Genomic DNA, 21,167 nt, shown 5'->3' on the forward strand with positions numbered 1-21,167 from the left:
CGGTGTTTCTCCCCAGTTTTCACCACTACCACGTGGGCTCTCCAGGGGCTGTTGCTGGCCTTGCTGATGCCTTCCCGAAGCAGCCGCTGGACCTCGGACCTGATGAAGTTCCTGTCCTGGGTGCTGTACCGTCTGCTCCTGGTGGTGACGGGTTTGCAATCTGGGGTTAGGTTTGCAAATAGGAAAGGTGGGTCAACCTTTAGGGTTGCAAGGCCGCACACAGTAAGGGGTGGTAGGGGCCCGCCGGATTTCAATGTTAGGCTCTGGAGGTTACACTGGAAGTCCAGGCCGAGCAGCATGGCAGTGCAGTGGTTGGGGAGGACATAGAGGCGGAAGCCATTGAACTCTACGCCCTGGATAGTGAGCGTGGCTATGCAGTACCCCCGGATTGCCACGGAGTGGGACCCGGAGGCCAAGGAGATTCTCTGATTGGCGGGGTGTACCACGAGGGAGCAGCGCCTTACCGTATTGGGATGTATGAAGCTCTCAGTGCTCCCGGAGTCCAGCAGACAGGAGATCTCATGCCCATCGATCTTCACGCTTGTGAGAGCCTGACAGTCACAGTCTCTGACCAGGGGAATTAGGGCATGCCAGAAATCTTCTATTGACTCACCAGGGAGTTGACAATGAGTTGAGAGGATGTGCCTGGCGTAAAGCGTGTTAGTCCGCTGAGCGTAATTCTCTTTCAGTAGCGCCATGGCTTCATCGTAAGTCGGTGTGTCCTGGATATTCGGAATAACGCTGGAGCTCAGCCGCGTGTAGTGGATCTGGATCTTCTAAGCTTCCGGAATTGGGTCTGGTGCAGATCTGATGTAAGCTTCGAAACAGGCTAGCCAGTGTTCAAAGTCCTTTTTGGCGTTGCTTGATTGCAGATCCAGCTGCAGGCAATCCGGCTTGATGCGGAGGTCCATCTTCTGAAAACTTTAGTAGAATAAATTGATGCACGATCAATTGCACAAAGAAGAGAGTGGAATACAACTGAGGCTTTATTACACTAAGATGTGTGGCCTCCTACAGCAGCTGGCGAAATGGCTGCTGGACGGGGAGCACACATATTTATACTCCGCCTACTGGGCGGAGCCAGCAGGCAGGGACTACCCCCGTACCTGTAGTACAGGGCCTTACCATACATACCCTAATATATACAGCAGTGGTTACTACCACATTCTCAAAATGGCCACCTCGCAACTGTGCCGTCCCAATTATGGGTGGTCTGGAACTGGTGGTAGCAATGAATTCAGAGACAACAACTGCATTAAGATCATAAGTACATCATCTGATACTTATTTAAATTTACTAATGAGGGCCCCACCTGTTTCTGCGAGAAGTTCTGGCTGAGAAGATTGCGGTTCACCTGAAAATATGAATAAGTGGGCAACAAGTGTTAAGCAAAAGCTTCAATTACAAACACAGAAATAGGAGAAGTAGGCCATTCGGCCCCTTGAACCTGCTCCACCATTCAATAAGATTGTGGCTGATCTGTCTGTATTGACTTCCACATTCCCATCTATCACCGATAACATTTGATTTTCTTGCCGAACAAGAATCTATTTACCTTCACCTTTAATATAGTCAGTAACCCGCTCTGAAACTGTCTTCTGAGGCAGAGAGTTCCAAAATAGTCAGTAACCCGCTCTGAAACTGTCTTCTGAGGCAGAGAGTTCCAAAGTCGCACAAACCTCAGAGAAAAAAAATCTCCTATCTCTTTCATATAAAGGTGACCCCTAACTTTATAACTGTACTAGACTCACCGACAAGAGGGAACATCCTTTCAATGCCCACCTTATCAATACCATTCAGGATATTATATACTTCAGTCAAGTCACCCATCACTCTTCTAGACTCCAGTGGAAACAAGCCTAACCTTGCCAACATACCCTCATAAAACAACCCGCTCATTCCAGTTATCAATCTAGTAAACCTCCTCTGAACACCTCCCATGCATTTACATCCTTCCTAAATCAGGAGACCAAAACTGAACACAGTACTTGAGATGCAGTCTCACCAATGCCCTATATAACTGAAGCATAACCTCTTTACTTTTATGTTAAATTCCTCTTGTATAAAGGATAGCATTCCATTAGCCTTCCTAATTTCATGTTGCACCTACATACTAACTTTTTGTTGTATTTTACGAGAATACCTTGATGACTCTACACATCAACACTCTGCAGTTGTTCTCCATTTAAGTAATACTCTGCTTTATCATTCTTCCTGTCCAAATGAACAACTTCACACTTTCCCACATCCACAAAGTGGATAACCTCACATTTATCCACATTATATTGCATCTGCCATGCATATGCCCACTCACTCAGCCTATCCAAATCACACTGCATCTTCTTCCCAGTTAGAAGGGCTAAAAGAGGCATGAAATGCCATTGGAAAGCAGGGTCAAGGAAAATCCCAAGGTCTTTTATACACAGATAAGGAGTATAAAGGGGTAGCTAGGGAAAGAGTAGGCCCACTCAAGGACAAGGAAGAGAAGTTATGCATGGAGTCAGAGGCAGTGGTGAGATCCTTAATGAGTACTTTGCATCGGTATTTTTCAAGGAGGGGGACATGACAGATGTTAAGGTTAGGGGTGGGTGTGTGCATACTTGAAGATATGTCAGCATAATGAAGGGGGAAGTGTTGGATATCTTAAAATGCAATGGACCGGGTGGGATATACCCCAGGTTACTGTGGGAGGCAGAAGAAGAAATAGCTGGGGCTTTAACAGTTTTTTGCATCATCTTTGACCACAGGTGAGGTTTCAGAGGACTGGAGAATAGCCAACATTGTCCCTTTGTTTAAGAAGGGAAGCATGGATAATTATAGGCCAGTGAGCCTGACATCAGTGGTGGGGAAGCTGTTGGAGACGATATTGAGGGACAGCAGGGTTTATTCACATTTGGAAGAGAATGGATCTGTTAGTGAAAGGCAACATGCTATTGTGTGGGGAAGGTCACATCTTACAAACTTGCTAAGAGTTTTTTGAGGAGTTGACAAAACAAATTGATGATGGAAAGGCTGCGGATGTCGTCTACATAGACTTTAGTAAAGCATTTGACAAGGTCTCTCAAGGTCTCTGACAGGTACAAAAGCTAAAGTCGCATAGGATTCGGAGTGTGCTACTTATACAGATAAAGAACTGGGTTGGCAACAGGGGCCAGAGAGTAACAGTGAAAGAGATTTTTTCAGAATGGAGATCTGTGGTAGTGGTGTTCTAGTGGTGTTCTCCGGGGATCAGTGCTGGGACCTTGTTGGTGGTAATATGTACAAATGAGCTGGAGGAAAATATAGATCAGGGGTGAGCAAACTACGGCCCACGGGCCGCATGCGGCCCGCCAAAGGTCTTTATGCGGCCCACCAAGATCAAGTCAGAAAAAAAAAAAAAAAATTTTTAATTTTTTTTTTTAAACATTTTTTTTTTAAATTAAGGTTAATGGGGAGGAGCTTTTGGGTTACTGGTATAGGGTGGATACGTTGACTTGAGTAGGGTGATCATTGCTCGGCACAACATGTGTTTCATGTGAAGTTTCTACTTTAAAATATTAATTAATAAAAATTAATTGCTTTTTTTTCTTTAAACACCTTTTATTTTGGCTATTTTAAATATTAATTATTTTACTTAATATACTATGCGGCCCTTTAAAATTGTGAATTTCTGAATGTGGCCCTTGCACAGAAAAGTTTGCCCACCCCTGATGTAGATGGTCTGATTAGTAATTTTGTAGATGACACTACGCTAGATGGAGTTGTAGATAGTGAAGGGGACAGTCAGAGTATACAGCCGAATGTAGATGGATTAGAGAGTAATCTCTATTATTGTCACAATCTCTATAATCTCTATTATAATAACAATCTCTATTATTGTCACAAGAAAGCTTATATTACACTGCAATGAAGTTACTGTGAAAACTTCAATGCTGCCACACTCCAGTGCCTGTTTGGATACACTGAGGGAGAATTCAGAACGTCTAAATCACCTAACAGCACGTCCTTCGGGACTTTTTTGGATGAAACTGAAGCCCCCCATTTTAGAAAAAGGGGCTATGTGCGGCCTCGGCTGTGCGTTCCCAGTTCAGTTCCCTTGTTCAACGCGAGTCGCTTTGAAAATCCATGTGATTCTCGGTGTCAGGAAACACGGAGCTAAATATGCTTGAATCGAGCCCCACGTTTCAAGTCTGTATAACACCTGAGAGGGGTATTTGGTTCTATGTAACGTTTTGTGGGTCGATAGGCATGGAATCGCCGCAGCTTGTCATTGGTACATGAAGGGCAATGTGGGGTGGGTGGCACGCCATAGTTTGCATGGGTGTATGAGGGACCATGGAAATGTCTGTCATTAGTGGCATGAGTGGCTATGAGGAGTGGGTGGAATATTATAGCTTGGTAGAGGGGGCATGAGAGGCTATGGGTGGATTTGGATTAGGCATATAGCCTGACACGGGAAGGTGGCATGGGAATATGTGTGCATGTGTAATGGAGGGGGGGGGGGGGGGGGGGGGTGAGTGAGTGTGGAGGGTGAGGGTTGGAGGACCTTTGGTGTTTTTATTGTAACTAGCACCAAGTCTCTCAACACAGAGGAGACAAACTTTTAAAGAGTCTGCTTCAGCACCGAGCAGCCCCTGTAGCTGCATCCAAACTTCTTCCTGGGTTATCTGGTATAGCCCTAGCCTGCACCTTCTCCCAACAATGAAGATCCTGTCTTTGTCAGCACTTTCGCCGAAAGGCAGATGGGTTGACCTTGGAATTTTCCAAGTTCCCCACCTCAAGCATGAACGTTGTTGGAGGTTAAAGATTTCTGAGAGCATGGCTGCATCTCTTTGAAGTATCTGCAGCTCTGTTTGTTCCTTGGCAATGCTACTTCTTGTCCTTTTGCCAGAGTGGAATTTCCAGAAGAAACCCGATAAAGAAAAAAGGTTCATTGCTGGAAACTCCTTTAGATTTCAGAACATTCTGCAGCAACTAAAAGCAATTTCAAATCATTAAAGTAGAAAAAGAATTACAATTTAATACCAACAAAATGTCCCCCAAAAGTTTGAATATTTTACTGTCAAACAGCTGAAGATCCCTTTAAGTATTTCTCAAAATGGCCACCTCGCAACTGTACCATCCCAATTATGGGCGGATCAGGAACTGGTGATAGCCATGCATTCAGAGACAAAAATTGCATTAAGATCATAAGTACATCATCTGATACTTTTAAAATGAGGCCCCCACCTGTTTCTGCGAGAAGTTCTGGCTGATAAGATTGAGGTTCATCTGAAAATGAGAATAAGTGGGCAACAATTGTTAAGCAAAAGCTTCAATTACAAACACAGAAGTAGGAGCAGAAGTTGGAAACACCCTCTCAATGTCCACTTTATCAATACCATTCAGGATATTATATACTTCAGTCAAGCCACCCATCACTCTTCTAGACTTCAGTGAAAATGAGCCTAAGTTTGCCAACCTACCCTCAGAATACAACCCGCTCATTCCAGGTATGAATCTAGTAAACCTCCTTGGAACTGCGTCCAATCCATTTATATCCTTCCTTAAATAAGGAGACCCAGCAGGGTTCCGAATATGGCGGAGAGCCGGGATTGAGAGGATGGGGGTCTTGTTTATAGTTTGGTGCTTTCCGAGCATGAAGGCGCTGGAGGAGAAGTTTGCGTTGGTGAGGGGAAACAAATTTAGACATCTGCAGGTGCAGGACTTTCTGCGTAGACAGGTAACAACCTTCCCACTCCTGCCACTAAGGGGCATTCAGGACAGGGTAGTATCCAGAGGATGGGTAGGAGACGGCAGCATCTCTGACATTTACAAGGAACTAATGGGATCAGAGGAGTCACAGACCAAGGAGCTGAAGCGCAAGTGGAAGGAGGAGCTGGGAGGTGAGATAGAGGAGGGCCTTTGGGCAGACGCATTGAGTAGAGTCAACCCGACTGCAACATGTGCCAGGCTCAGCCTGATACAATTCAAGGTCGTTCAGCGGGCTCACGTGACAGTGGTCCGGATGAGCAGATTCTTTGGGGTGGAAGACAGGTGTGCAAAATGTGTGGGAGGACCAGCGAACCATGTCCAAAGCTTAGGGGATTTTGGCAGGGGTTTGCTGATGTCATGTCCAAGGTATTAAAAACAAGGGTGGCATTGAGTCCAGAGGTGGCGATTTTCGGGGTGTCGCAAGATCCAGGGATCCAGGAGGATAAAGAGGCTGACGTTCTGGCCTTTGCTTCCCTGGTATCCCGGAGATGGTCACTATTAGCTTGGAGGGACTCAAAGTCCCCAAAGTCGGAGACCTGGCTATCGGACATGGCTAGCTGTCTCTGCTTGGAGAAAATCAATTTCGCCCTGGGAGAGCCGCTGTTGGGGTTCGCCCGGAGGTGGCAACCGTTCGCCGACTTCTCCGCGGAAAATTAATCATCAGCGGAGGGGGGTGGGGGGGGGGGGGGGGGGGGGGTAGGTTAACGTAGATTAGGGGGTTCATTAATGGTGGGACCTGTTAGGGAGGGAGGTGGTATTTGCACTATGTTTATAGTCTTATGTACATTGTTTATATTGCTGCTGTTACAATGCCAAAAGACATCTCAATAAAATGTTTGTTAAAAAAAAGGAGACCAAAACTCCACATAGTATTGGAGGCTCAGTCTCACTAATGCCCTATATAACTGAAGCAGAACATCTTTACTTTTATGTTAAATTCCTCTTGTAATACAGGAGAGCATTCCATTAGCCTTCCTGATTACATGTTGTACCTACATACTAATGTTTTGTGGCTCTTTTATGAGGATAACTAAATGCCTCTGCACATCAACCTTGATCAATTGGTCTTCATTTAATAATGCTCTGCTTTTTTATTCTTCCTGCCGAAGTGAACAACTTCACACTTTCCCACATTATACTTCATCTACCAGATTTTTGCCCAGTCACTTAACCTATCTGTATCTATTGTTATGGGCCAGTGTTAGAGAACCCCAAAGTGTATCATGGAGTTCACCTGACCCACAACTTTTACTAGATTGTGGTATGGGAAGCACATGGCCCACTCTACAGGTGTGGTACAGCAGAAATGGATTTTGTTAAAGCAAAACAATGTTTATTCTATGAACTCAGGTTAACCTTTTTAAAACATACAGTGAACATCTTAGTAACCATTAATTCAAATACAACCCCCAAAGAATACAACACTAAGTAATTCTTACTTTCCTTTTAACATCCATAAGACTTAAAACAAAACCTTTCAACAGAAGCACATCAGGTTAAAGTCACTACTGAGAGCAGTTATTTGTTTTAAATTACCAAAGGATCGATTTACATTCTTTAGACTACAGAGAGAAAATTAAACACAAATTTCAGAAGAAACAGGATCAAAAGAGCAGCTGCCACGTGCACTGCTCAGAACATTCTGGAGCAGTGCTCAAGTGCTCCATCTATTGTGAGTAGCAATTAAAGTAACAAATTAATTGAGATCAGGGGAAGGAGCAGGCTGAGCTCAGGGTTGCCAGTGCTAAAAAAACATGTGGCACATTTGTGCTTATGCAAGCCTTCCCATTGTAAAATGACGGGAGTTTTTGGCACCATGGGTCCATATGATGAAAGCACCGAGCATTGGAACTTATACACTGAAAGATTCATAAACTTTGTCTATGTGTACAAAATTTTGGTGGACATAGTAGTCCTGTCCTGAGCACGATGTGGGGAGGGGAAGGTGGGGGGTACTCTGAACCTCCTGCAAAGTCTGCTGCAACCAGAAATGCCACGCTCAAAAATCTATGATAGATTGTGGGGATATTGCAGGGCCACCTAAACATTTGGTCATTGCCGAGAAGTTCAGGTTCAATAAATATAGGCAACAAAATGGTTTATCAATCACATAGTTCATAGCTACTTTGAAGAAGCTAGCTGAATACTGCGAATTTTGAGATGTCTTGAAAGACCCCATTAGAGACAGACTGTGTGTGGGTTAAGAAGCAAAGCTATCCAGAAAAGGCTGTTAACTGAAAGCAACTTAGACCTAAAGAAGGCTTTAGTATTGGCAATCTCTCTGGAACTAGTAGCTAAGGAAGCGCAAGAATTAAGCTTGAGCACTAAAGTCCATAAGATAGTGGCTGAAACCCGAACACCAATATAGCAAGCCTTCCCATTGTAAAATGACATCGGTGTGTAAAAACTGGGCACATAGCAGCTGATTGCTGGAGTAAAGATGCAAAATGCAAAAATTGTGGTGGAAAGGAGCACATTGAAAATGCGTGTTGGAGAAATAAACAACAAGTTTAAAACAAGAATTATATAAAGCAAGAACCAAATACATTAAGTGAAAGATTGAACAGAGGAGAAAGTATCCATGCGATACAAAAAGGGTGCGAAAAAGGATCAGAGTCACAGTCAGATGACGAACTGTCATTGAACTTATTGGCCTTGGTACACAGTAAACCGTTACAGGATCACACCTTTACTGGATGGACAAGTGGTGAAAATGGAGGTGAACTCTGGTACACTCGTTTCATTGTCCCCAGAAACTGATACCAAGAGAAACGATGACATATTGCCTTGACCTCTCAATGATAATACTCAAAACCTATACCGAAGAAGTGGTTCCATTAAGGTCTCGTCTTGAGGTAAATGTGCAGCTAAACGGACAGACTTAAGACTTGTCCCTGCACCTCGTTAAAAGTAACTATCCAGGAGAACTTGGCTGGAGAGGATCAAGTTAAACTTGACCGAGGTGAATCTAATATCAGATGCCAAAGCAGGCTAACCAAATGCCTAAAGAACAGAAAGTAGCAGCTGTTGAACAATCTGTAAAAGCAGCTGTGGTCAAGGCTGGGACCAAGACAATAAAGGCTCAACATACTGTAACAAGTGTGGCTCAGGAATGAGAAACAACAAAGAGCTTATGGAAGATGCTTTGACAAAATGGAAGTCAAAAGTACACCGAAAAATTCAGCAAAGATGTCGGGAATGAATTTACTCGCTCCCTTTGTAAATTCCGAATCACAGAGCTACAAGAAATTAAGGCGTATCTTGAAACACCTTGACATTACGAAACTTGGGTTCATTGGACAATGTTGTATTTTTGGATTAACAGGACAAAAGAAATAGATTGCCAGCACACGTGGGTTTAAAGTTTGATAGAAGATTAATAGAGGTTTATTGAATGGGTCTTCATTGTACAAGGTTTGGTATTAGACCCCCCAAAAGCCCACAAAGTAGCCGAATGATGTCACATAAGTCACGTGACTCCATTCTTAAAGAGACATTACACACAACTAAAATAATCCCTTGAAGGTAGCATGTGTGACACCACCACTCCAACACCGTGAAGCATCACAGGCAAGTTGTAATGGTAATATCGGGAACTTTCTCAGTTCTTATTTTGCAGATTGATATGCTATTTCACATTCTGGTGTCCATTGACATGTCAGTTTAGCACGCAATAACATATGTAAGGATTTTAATAGGGTTGCCAGATTCTAGACAAGTGTCTATAGTAGTTGATTAACCCTAGGACTGATCTAAGTTGAGTGACATTGGTTGGTCTTGGGGCCTCCATAGTGACTTCCATTTTTTTAGGTGCTTTATGCAGACTGTTACTATCAATTACACGCCCAGGATATTGTATAGATACCTGGAAGAAATCATATTTATCCTTTCTGACACAAAGACCATGCAGTTGAAGTCGTATCAACGTAGCTTCTAAATGTTGTAAATGTTCCCGATCACTTCTATCCGTGATCAATATATCATCAAGGGAACACTGTCAGCCTTGTAAACCACTAAGGATCTGGTCCAATGAGAATTGAAATAAAGCTGGTGCAGACATTATTCTAAAATGCAATCTCTTGTCGTGGAATAGGCCTTTGTGAATGATGAAGGTGGGCAAGTGTTGAGATTCTACCTATTGGCTGGTAGGCCTCTTGGGCTGAGGGCCTCCTTTCTTCTGCGCCGACCCCTGTAGCCCTACACCATTTGGCGTTGGGGCTGGCGCGGGGAAGAAAGCCTTTGCGCATGCGCGTGTTGGCGCCGGTCCAACTGTGCATGTGCGGACCCCTGAGCACTGAATTGACGCCATGATTGGCAACTGGAGTGGCATGGGCCGCTCCAGCGCCATGCTGTCCCACTGTGGCCCGGAGAATCGGGTCTCGGAAGGCCTGTTGACGCCGGAGTAAAACACTCCCGTTTTTACGCCGGCGTCAACGCTGCCGACAGATCGGAGAATCCAGCCCACTAATTGTACAATGCTGTTTCATGAAAGGTACGATAGGATTGCCCAGTCACCAGTGCTGACGGGTTCCAAGACTCCTGTTTCCATAAGTCTCAGTAGTTTGGATTCAACTTCTGGACAGATAGCATAGGGTACTGCTCTAAATATGAGACATTTCCTTAATCTTCAAGGACACTTGTAGACCTTTCATGGACCCCAGTGTGTATTTTTTGAAAACATATTTCCTGAGGTATAGCAAAGAAAAATGTATAACTATAATACAATAAACATGATACGTATATCCGTACAAAGCAAAATGAGCAATGATCATACAAATGACAGTGAATATTTTACAAATTCAGTCTATTTGGTTTCTTCCGTCATCCCGTTGATCTTCTGAGTTGGTGAGGAGGCGATGATGAAGTTTTGACTGTTTTGAGCATGTCATCATTACTTCTGGTGTTTGTCAAAGTGTCATGAAATAATGTTTCATTCAAACTTAAAATCAGGAAAAATTTCTTTGTTTAGTCGAATCTTTTGTAGTGCCCATCAATTTCTTCGTAGAATTGTGCCGTCTACCGTGCTGCTTGTCTTATGATTTTGGCAGGAGCAGACCAACCTCCATCCAGTATTTTAATTCTAACGAGGTCGTCTGGAGTTAATGTTTCCATTGAGTTGCATGCATGTCAAAATATGTTTGTTAACGAGCACGTTGCCATTCCATTTTCTTCAACACTGGCAAGTAATCTGGATTCTGGAGTTGAATGGATGTTAATGTAGTTCTGAGATCCCGATTCATCAGCATTTGTGCCGGTCAAAGTCCAGTTGCTAGTGGAGTAGCTGTGTAGGATAAAAGCGGAAGATGGATGTCTGCCACAGAATCCACAGCTTTATTAATGAGTTGTTTTATGACCCTTTTCTACCTTGCCGTTGGACTGTGGGTAGTGAGGTCTAAATGTTACATGTGTGAAATTGTACTGTCTTGAGAACTCGGCCCATTCGTAGCTGTCAAAACATGGACCATTGTCTGACATGACAGTGGTGGGTATCCCATGTCTTGTAAATGTTTACTTTCTGGCTTTTATGGCTGACTTGGATGTTAAATCTGGTAGCTTCATGACCTCTGGATAGTTGGAGTAGTAATCGATAATTAATACATAATTATAACCACTCGAGTGAAATAGGTCAATGCCTAGTTTGACCCAAGGAGTGATGACTAACTCATGTCGTTTCAGAGTCTCCTTGCATTGCGCAGGTCATAACCATGTTAAGTTATGTCTCGATTTATTCCTGGCCAATAGACAGCTTGTCTCGCCCGTCTTTTACATTTCTCAGTCCCGAGGTGATCCTCATGAATCTGATCAAGGATCGTCGGTCGAAGACACAGTGGCATTACTATCTGGTCGAGTCTTAGAAGTAGTCCATCCACGATCGTCAGATCCATCTGAACATTTCAGAACTGCCGTTTTGGCCACCCATTCTGGAGATGGTGAATGACACGTTGCAGAACAGCGTCCTTCTTATTTTCAGTTAGGATTAAGTTTAACTTCTGATCCGTTGCAGGTAGGTTTTCTGCACAGAGCTGTGCTTGAGCTTCAACATCACGTATAAACTCGAACGGTTCACTCGCAGACGTTATGGAGCCTGATAGCGCATCCGCTATGATTAAATCTTTTCTTGGTGTGTAAATGAGGTCAAAGTCATACCTTCTTAGCTTCATCATGATTCTATGGAGTTGTGGAGTCATGTCATTGAGATCCTTTGTCAATTATATGCATCAACGGTCTGTGGTCTGTCTCTACTGTGAAAGTGGGGAGTCCATAGACATAATCATGCAATTTCAGTATTCCTGATAAAAGTCTCAAGCATTCTTTCTCGATTTGAGCATATCAACATTCTGTCAGTGTCATCGCTCTGGAGGCATACGCAACAGGAACCCAAGATGAACTGTCGTCTCTCTGCAAGAATACTGCTCCTATCCCATCCTGACTTGCATCGGTGGATATTTTTGTCTCCCTTGTAGGATCAAAGAAGGTGCAGTTATTAGCTGAACTTACTCTTTCTGATAGTCCTCTGCCCATTCAAAAGGGGTAGATTTCTTCATGAAGTGTCTTAGAGCTGTTGTCCTTGTTGACAAATTGGAGATGAATTTGCCTAAAAAGTTGACAAAGCCTAACATTGACATTAACACTATCTTCAGGTACTTTCATGCCTTGAATGGCTAAAATTTTCTCATCATCTGGTTGTAAACCACGTTCAGATATCTTATCTCCTAAAAACTTGGGTGTAGACATTCCAAAAGCGCTGGGGCAGCACGGCGGCGCAGTGGTTAGCATTGCTGCCTCATGGCGCCGAAGTCCCAGGTTCAATCCCGGCTCTGGGTCACTGTCTGTGTGGAGTTTGCACATTCTCCCCGTGTTTGCGTGGGTCTCACCCCCACAACTCAAATATGTGCAGGATAGGTGGATTGGCCACGCTAAATTGCCCCTTAATTGGATAAATGAATTGGGTACTCTAAATTTTTTTTTTAAAAGTGCATTTAGATTGGTTTAATTTGAGGCCATGTTTGTTTCTGCGCTGTTTTAGTCACTCTATATGCTCTTCTTTTGTTGTAGACCAGATTATTATGTCATCTATGTATACCCTTACCCCTTCTATTCCTTCCGTCATTTGTTCCATGATTCTGTGGAATATTTCAGATGCAGATATGATTCCAAAAGGCATACGATTGAAACAAAATCTTCCAAAGGGCATGTTAAATGTGCAGAATTGTCTTCTTGAGTCATTGAGTTGCATTTGCCAGAAGCCTTGCGATGCATCTAATTTTGTGAAGATGCGCGCATTTTCCATCTTGCTGGTGATCTCCTCTCATTTCGGAATGGGATTATGTTCCCTCCTGATGTTTTATTGAGATCCTTGGGATTAATGCAGATGCGTAGATCACCTGATGCTTTCTTCATGCAAACCATTGAACTGACACAGTCAGTCGGTTTAGTGACTCGTGAGATTATCCCTTGGTTCTGAAATCACTTTAATTCTTGCTTCAATCTATCTCTTAACGAAACAGGAATTCTCCTAGGAGGATGTACCACAGGCTTGGCATCTGTCCTTAGTAGGATTTTATATTTGAATGGCAGTTTACCTATGCCTTTGAAAACATCTGAATATTGATTCAAAATGCTCTGGATATCATCATTCAGTATGGGTGCAGACGCAGTTGCAGTATAAATTCGCTATTAGGTGTAACTCCTTGCAGGCTTGTTCACCTAGGAGTGAAGATTTATCTGTCTTGACAATCTCAAATCTTAGTTTTTAACAATTTTCTTATTGGAAACATTTAAATGGCATGGCCCTATCGAAGAAATTCAATTTCTGTTGCAGTCCTTCAGTCTACAGGCTGCTGGAATTATCTCAGGTATGTGTTGTAGCTTGTTGAGATCCAGCTTTGAAAGCAAGTTAGCTGAAGCACCAGTATCCACTTTAAATTGAATTGGACAGTTATTAATTTTTACAACTGTGTTCCATTCATTATCAGAATTTACAGAATTAATTAGTTAAGGATTTTTTGTTCCTTCATTGGATTCTTCACATTTCGCCATTATCCCAACAAAGACACGTTTTCCAGTGAGGAGGTATCTGTATCGGATGAAAAATTCTCTTCTTCGTTTTGCTTAGATTCCACACTACGAACATTAATCTGTCTCGAAGACTGTTCAGCAGATTTAAATGTGAGTGATGATCGGCACTGTGCAGCAAAATGGTTTAATTTGTCGCATTGTGAGCATTGTTTTCCTAAGGCAGGGCATTTTCTTATTTGGAAGTGGGAGGTTCCACATCTTGAACACGTCATGACGTTGACACTTCTTCGTGCATGCACAGATCAGCTCTTGTCTGCCTCGCATTTTTTCACGAAGTGCACATGTGCAGGGTTTGAGTGCGCATGTGCAAGATGGCTGCCATCCGAAACGTGCATCTTCTTCAACCATGACACTGTTTTTACACACTCAACCTCATGGTGGATTTTCACACCCTTTTCACAGATGAAATACTCTTGGTACTGATTCTTACATTGCTGATGGGCAAGGCATTTTTCGAATGCTATTTCTAACGTTAAATCCTTTTGTCTCAGTAACCTTTCTCTGAGGTGCTCATCACTGATCCCAAACACAATTTGGTCTCGAATTAAAGAATCATGCAGTGCTGAAAAGTTACAGGATTGTGCTAGCAGTCTTAGATCTGTTACAAAGCTATTCAACGATTCCCCTTTGTTTTGCAATTTTCAATGAAAAATGAAATGTTCAAAAATCTCATTCGGCTGGATCGTACAGTGGTCATTGAATTTGTTAAGAATAACATCAAATTTAGCTTTGTCCTGACCAGCAGAATATTGAAAAGAGTTGTAAATTTCTACTGCATGTTGACCATCCATAGTTAAAAGCAATGCAATTTTGCGAGCATCGGTTGCGTTAGTTAAATCTGATGCTTCCAGATAAATTTAAAATTGCTGTTTAAACAGCTTCCAGTTTGCATTCAAATTACAGGTTATCCTTAGGTGTCGAGGAGCTTGAGCTTTGTCCATCGAGCCGTTTGTCTTTGAGGTTTTGTTTGCTGCAATGCTTCTCGAGTCGAAGAGCTGCTAGCATTTTCTTCTTTTTCTGATCTTACTACATTACTTTAGCTAGTTTACTGAAGCCAAATCCTGCTCCATGTTATATTACTGGTTTGTAATATGGCATTACTCTTTGTTCTACACTTCCAGAATGGTCTGATGGTTAGATTCAAAAGAAACTACCAATCTTCAATTTAAAGCAAATAGGTTTAATTGAATAATGAATTAAATAATGTTGAGATGAGTTTGTTCACTCTTACAGAACAATAACTGGTGAAAAACTAATTCAGAATAAGTATTAACTATATTTAACTACACATGCTAACTACGCTATATCTCTCTAACACTCTGCTGTTTAGTCACTCCTGGTTCGAAATGACCCAAGATCCTTTGAGTCCACATATACATATACATGAAGCTCGTGCTGCCATCTAGTGGTTGTCTTACATTATTATGTAGTCATTAACCCTTTATATATCTTCATAGATACTACACCTTTGACTTAGGGATAACCGGCTCTGACTGGGAGTGACGAGGCATTGACTCCGGGGGGGGGGGGGGGGCGGGGGGGGCGGGAGGGGCAGTACTGGGCAAACACTGGACGGAGACAGGGCAAACATTCTGACTGAAGACATTGCTGAATCTCATATTGAACTTTTAAAAATAAAAACAGTTTTGACTAAAAACAAACACACACACAAACACACGTCAGGGTATGTCCCTGAGATGGTTTTGCCACAAATCTACCGAATTTGAACGAGAAAATTCTTACCCAGGAATGTATAAATGGCTCTTTTCCCACCTCAAGATACATAATCAAATCCATGCACCTGGACCATGGTCAAGAAGGTGTATAGAGCCACAGCATTCAATGACATTGTTACTGCAGCTGATAGAATGACCTGGTCAGCCATTCTGAAATCATGTGGACTAACTACCTGAGATGAACCATAGCTCGCGGGACTCCTAAGCAACCAGTGTCATTGTGAGTATGCATTATTGCTTAAGAGTTTTAATAAAGGTGTATCACATTTAGTGAAACAAATCCAATTTGCTGGATGTCATTGATATCAAGAGCAGAGACAAAAGCCTGGCCAGAGAGAAGGGGTCTTACACTGTGAGTGAATTATAGATTGGATTCCATTCAAGACATTTAAATGGGTTTTATGCAAAATGAGAAATACAGAGGTGTGAGATATAGAATGGAATATAATTGATTTGCACAAGGATTTGGATGATCCTGACTTACAAATGAGGAAGCCATACTTAAAAGGATCACAGATGTGGATTAGTTTGATTTTCTGGCCTTTGCTACCTGTGACTTTGGCTCCCGAGTGGCAATATAGGAATGCAGAAATTACCCTTTCGATTAATTAATGCTCAGTGTTGAACTATTGTGCAATGATGGTTCCTGTCGATTCCCTTATTTCCCCGTTCCTTATTTTTATCATTTTGATCCATGCGTGCTTAATGGATGCTTTTTAAGTTGAGCAGGGGAAGTGATGGATTAAAATGTTACAAAAGAGAACTTCGAACAACAGAATTCTCAGGCTGGCATCCTCTGAACCCGCGCCGGGTCGGAGAATTCCCGCTAAGCCGCTCTGACGCCGGGATGCGAGTCTACAGCGACTGGAGAAACGGCGCCAGCCGCACGCGCGCGGTCAATGCAGCACCGGTCAGCGGGCGTTAAAAGAGGACCCCACAGTGATTCTCCGTGGTCGGCTGGCCGGGTTCCCGCCAAGTTCCGCCGGCGTGGTTCACGTATGGTACCACCCGGCGGGAGACTGGACCAGTGGCCGCGGTAGCCGTCCTGGTGAGGGGGATCAGACTCTGGAGGGGGGTGATCTACACGACTGCCAGGCCCATGATCAGGGGCTATCAATTGGTGGGCGTGTGCGATCTGGGAAGAAGATTCTACCTTCTTCCGCGCTGGCCCACTGTGTCACTACGCCATGTTGCGCAGCATGGAAACAGCCACCAGGTGCATGCGCCAGCGCGGAAACACCTGCGCCGGCAGTACAGCCCCACGTATCGGTGCCAGAACTGCGTGGAGCACTCTGCCGCCGTGCTGGCCCCCTGTGGGCCACTGAATCACTGGGCCAAGAGGCCAGTTGACGCCGGCGTGAAACACTCTGGTGTTTACGCCGGCATCAACACTTAGCCGGGATTTTGGAGAATCCCGGCCTGAATGTTTTGCTGCCGAGAGATCGGTGGGTCTCGGTTTGATTGGTTGGCTGGTGGCCAATGAATTGGCCAAATGGCCATATTCTACCCGGTAACAGGCAGTGATTGGATCTTGCCCAAATGGGACGATTTTTTTCAGAAGGAAGGACAGTCAGGTCCCTGAAAGCTCAGAGGAAAGAAGCTGCTCACTCTTTCTCTCCTGTTTTTCTCCAGAAAAGATGCTCTATTTCTGAAACTGCAGAGACCTGAGTGAATCCACAATGAAAGTCATTACAGACGGAAAGCAGAAACCTTAAACTAAAAACCTATACTGCAGGAAGGCGTGCTAGAAAACTACCATCTGAAACAAACACTCTTTCCTTTTACTTCTTATTTTACACCCCTCTTTTTCTCCTCTGTGTTCATCTGTGTTGTGTGTTTAGAGAGTGGGGCGAGTTTAATTTGGGGGGGGAGGGGATTTTAGAATTAGATAATAGTTAACCAGTTATATTTGCTGCATACTTAAATCATAGTTATTGTTATTAATAAAATTAATTGTGTTTAAATTTACAAACTTAGTGACTGTAGTTATTGAGCAGCCAAGTGCCAAAGTCTTTGGGTGTTTTGCTAGGAATTATTTATTAATTTCAATTGTGTTGCGCCGCCGGGTCAAGTGGGAAGTGGGGCTGGAATTGACCATGCACTAGCCTAGGGGGTAGTAAAAATTGGTTGAAATCTAATCATGGGATTTTGACAATGTATACATGATAAGAATTAATAAATCTCAAGAGAAACAAAGTGGAATCAACAAAGGAGATTTTCACAATTGTTAGGCAAGAATATTGCTATTATTATCACACTGCAACACATCCCACTGCCAATCTGTACCATTCTACCATAAAAATTATATTACCTTGAATCTTCATGTATCTTGATCTATGGAAAAAGAAACAGGTGTTAATCCTTCAGCAAACAATATCATTAGACATTACCCATGCATGCCTTCAACAAAGACTGGTGTTATAAACCCATCCACCCTTGCTGATATTACTCAGTTGGAGTTTCAATAGTTCAATGCAAGAATGCACCAGCTAAACTGGGAAAGTCCATGGTCTTTATTGGATAAGCCAATTTAACATGTAGCTGGTGGGTATGCTAGGATTGACATAGCACAAATGGAGTTTGAACAGGAAAACCATGGGCGGGATTCTCCGTTCCGCAGCACCGGTGTTCTGTCCCAGCAGCCGGCCAATGGGGTTTCGCATTGTGGGCACCCCCAAGCCGTCGGGAAATCCGCGGGCGTGAGTGCGCTGCCGGCGAAGCAGAGGATCCCGCCGACGGAGAATCCAGCCCATTGTTCCTCACCTGGGGAGATCATCTTTTAAGGTGCACAAGGAGAAGAGTGAGAGGGTGGAGAAGCAGAGATTGGTGAATGCCATCTTGGAGGTGGACCATCAATATTCAGTCAATCAGACACCAGAGATATTGGCTAGGAAGAAGCTACAGTGGACTTTAGGCTGCTGTCAACGAATAGGGTGGTGCGTCTGCTGTGACGTTTGAGGGGGGCTTTTATGAGCATGGGGAAGTCAACTTAGTGGCACACCAGTTGACACGAACATACGACCTCTCGGGAAATTGTGCAGGTCAGGGATGCTGGGGTTAGACTGGTCTCTGCCCCGGCAAAGGTTAATGAGGCGTTTGAGACATTTTATCAGAACATTTATGGGTAGAGCCCCAGGAGAACAGGTCAATGTTAGAGTTTTTTGACGGTTTGGCTATTTTGGTGGTGGAACAGGAGGAAAGGGAGGTACTAGAGGCTCCTCTGACTTTGGAGGAGGTTATGGAGGGTGTGGATCTGATGATGTTGGGTAAGGACGGATTCCCGATTAATTCCCGAATTTTGTAAGAAGTTTACCGGGTTGCTGGCCCCAGTGCTGCTCGAGATGTTTGAGGATTCTACGACAAGCGGCATATTGTCAGCCACATTTGCACAGGCGACGATCTCCTTGATTTTAAAGAATGATAGGGAACCGACAGACTGTGGGTTGTACCGTCCATTTCATTATTAAACACGGATGCAAAGTTGTTGGCGAAGATCTGGCTAGGCCCATTGAACCCTGCTTTCCAGAGGTCATATTGGAGGAGCAGACGGGGTTTGTTAAGTGAAGCCAGTTGTCGGCCAATGTTTGGCGGCAGCTTAATGTTGTTTTGTCTCCCTCTCCAGCCCCTGAGTCAGAGGTGATTATCTCACTAAATGTGGAAAAGGTTTTTGTTGGGGTGGAATGGGCTATTTGTTTGAGATTTGGAGGAGGTTTGGCTTTGGGCCCAGATTTATATCTTGGATCCAGGTTGCCCCAATGCGAGCGTCCATACAAACGCTTGAAGTTCGAAATACTTCCAACTGAGAGGCACAAGACAGGGGTGTCCAGTCTCCCCCGCTATTGTTTTCATTGGGAATTGAGCCTCTGGCCATTGCATTGAGGTCATCTATGAAGTGGAGGATGACAGAGAGAGGGGGGAGGAAGCACAGGGTGTCATTGTATGCGGACGATCAGTTACTGTATGTGGCAGACCCTCTCTCTCTCCAGTGTAGAGGATATAATGAAGCTGTTTGAGAGGATTGGATCCTTCTCGGGGTATAAATTAAATTTGGGTAAAAACAAATGCTTTCCGATGAATCTCCCAGGGAGGGGAGCTGATCTGGCAGAATTGTCTTTTCGTTTGGCTAGGTCCAGCTTTAATTATCTGGGAGTTCGGATGATTGGGCCTCGTTACAGAAGTTACATATCGGGGACCTGTTTAAGACAGTGAAGGCTTATCTAAAGAAAGAGGATAACCTCGGAAGGTTCTGCCGATCAAAATGAATATCCTCCCAAGTTTTCTATTTTTTGTTTCGGTGCCTTCCAGTTTTCTAACCAAAATATTTCTTCGCAGGAGTCAATAAGATGATCTCGTCTTTTATTTGGGTGGGCACGGCCCCTTTTTACAAAAGGATAGGCTGTCAGAGGGCCTATCACTGCCCAATTTGTTTTGCTACTATTGGATAGTGAATATTGAAAAGAAGGGTTAGAGTGCTTTGGTGATTTGTTTGTAGATGGAAAGTTCGCTAGTTTTGAGGAGTGGCTGGAGTACAAGCTTCCAAGAGTTAACCAGTTTCTTGTCGGGCCAGGGACTTCCAACCAAACGGCATTTGCCTTCGAAATATTAAGGAAGCAAAGGCAGGAGCATCCGCTTTCGCCCCTGTCTGCAACTCCGGTAAATCTGAGATCCCAAAAATAGCCACCAAAAGGCATGGTTCCAAATCAATCTGAAGAATTCCTGACATGGTGCTGAAGAAGGAGACACAGACATCCAGACGTTTAGTGCAGGGCCAGAACATGTGTGTATGATGCGCCAGGCTCCTAGAGCACTGCTTACAGCTATCTTCTAAATCCGAGAAAAACCCGCTCATTCGTGCTCTAGTCAAATGTTCCCTGTGCACCATCGTGAATTGAATTAGGCTGAGCCTAGCACATGAGGAGGTAGCGTTGACTCTACACAGAGCCTCGTCCCATCAATTTCCAAGCCCCAAATATTCTTGCTGAGCAGGATGTAGAAAGTAAACATATGGGCCCTGCAACTCCATAGGGTGATTGGTTGGGGGCGGGGGGTTGTTGGAAGGTGGGGGAGGGAGGGCGGCAGGCGGCGGCGGGAGGGGGGGGGGGGGGGGGGGGGACAGATTTCACGCCATAGATTCCGTGGTACATCAGTGGATCCTGAGATAAATGAACACTTTTAGTTTTATCTGGGAGTTTGTCTGAATCCCCCATGGACATCCAAGATGAAAAAAATCCAATTTTTAATAATTCTTCTGCCATTATGAACAATGGCTCCTTTAGAATTAGAATTAGAATTAGAACTGTACAGCACAGAACAGGCCCTTGATGTTGTGCCGAGCAATGATCACCCTACTCAAGCCCACGTATCCACCCTATACCAGTAACCCAACAACCCCCATTAACCTTATTTTTTAGGACACTAAGGGCAATTTAGCCTGGCCAATCCACCTAACCCGCACATCTTTGGACTGTGGGAGGAAACCGGAGCACCCGGAGAAAACCCACGCACACACGGGGAGGACGTGTAGACTCCGCACAGACAGTGACCCAGCCGGGAATCGAACCTGGGACCCTGGAGCTGTGAAGCATTGATGCTAACTACCATGCTACCGTGGTAGTGGAG

At 44.0% G+C, this 21,167-nt stretch overlaps 1 protein-coding gene across 4 annotated transcripts in view; it reads right to left on the reverse strand.

Annotated features, from left to right (window-relative positions):
• LOC119952291 (glycerophosphodiester phosphodiesterase domain-containing protein 5-like) overlaps nucleotides 1-21,167 on the reverse strand; it is a 153,740-nt gene that overhangs the window by 9,403 nt on the left and 123,170 nt on the right. For 3 of the 4 annotated variants that reach the window (XM_038775923.1, XM_038775921.1, XM_038775922.1), the window contains exons 16-18: nucleotides 17,860-17,882; nucleotides 5,209-5,250; nucleotides 1,313-1,354 (exon numbers count right to left, since the gene is read on the reverse strand). In XM_038775923.1, the coding sequence (XP_038631851.1) occupies nucleotides 1,313-1,354; nucleotides 5,209-5,250; nucleotides 17,860-17,882 (107 nt within the window). The remainder of the gene's footprint in view (nucleotides 1-1,312; nucleotides 1,355-5,208; nucleotides 5,251-17,859; nucleotides 17,883-21,167) is intronic. The other variant, XM_038775924.1, reaches the window with a different exon arrangement.

Source organism: Scyliorhinus canicula, chromosome 17 (assembly GCF_902713615.1).
Source record: "Scyliorhinus canicula chromosome 17, sScyCan1.1, whole genome shotgun sequence".
In the NCBI taxonomy this organism is placed as follows: domain Eukaryota; kingdom Metazoa; phylum Chordata; class Chondrichthyes; order Carcharhiniformes; family Scyliorhinidae; genus Scyliorhinus; species Scyliorhinus canicula.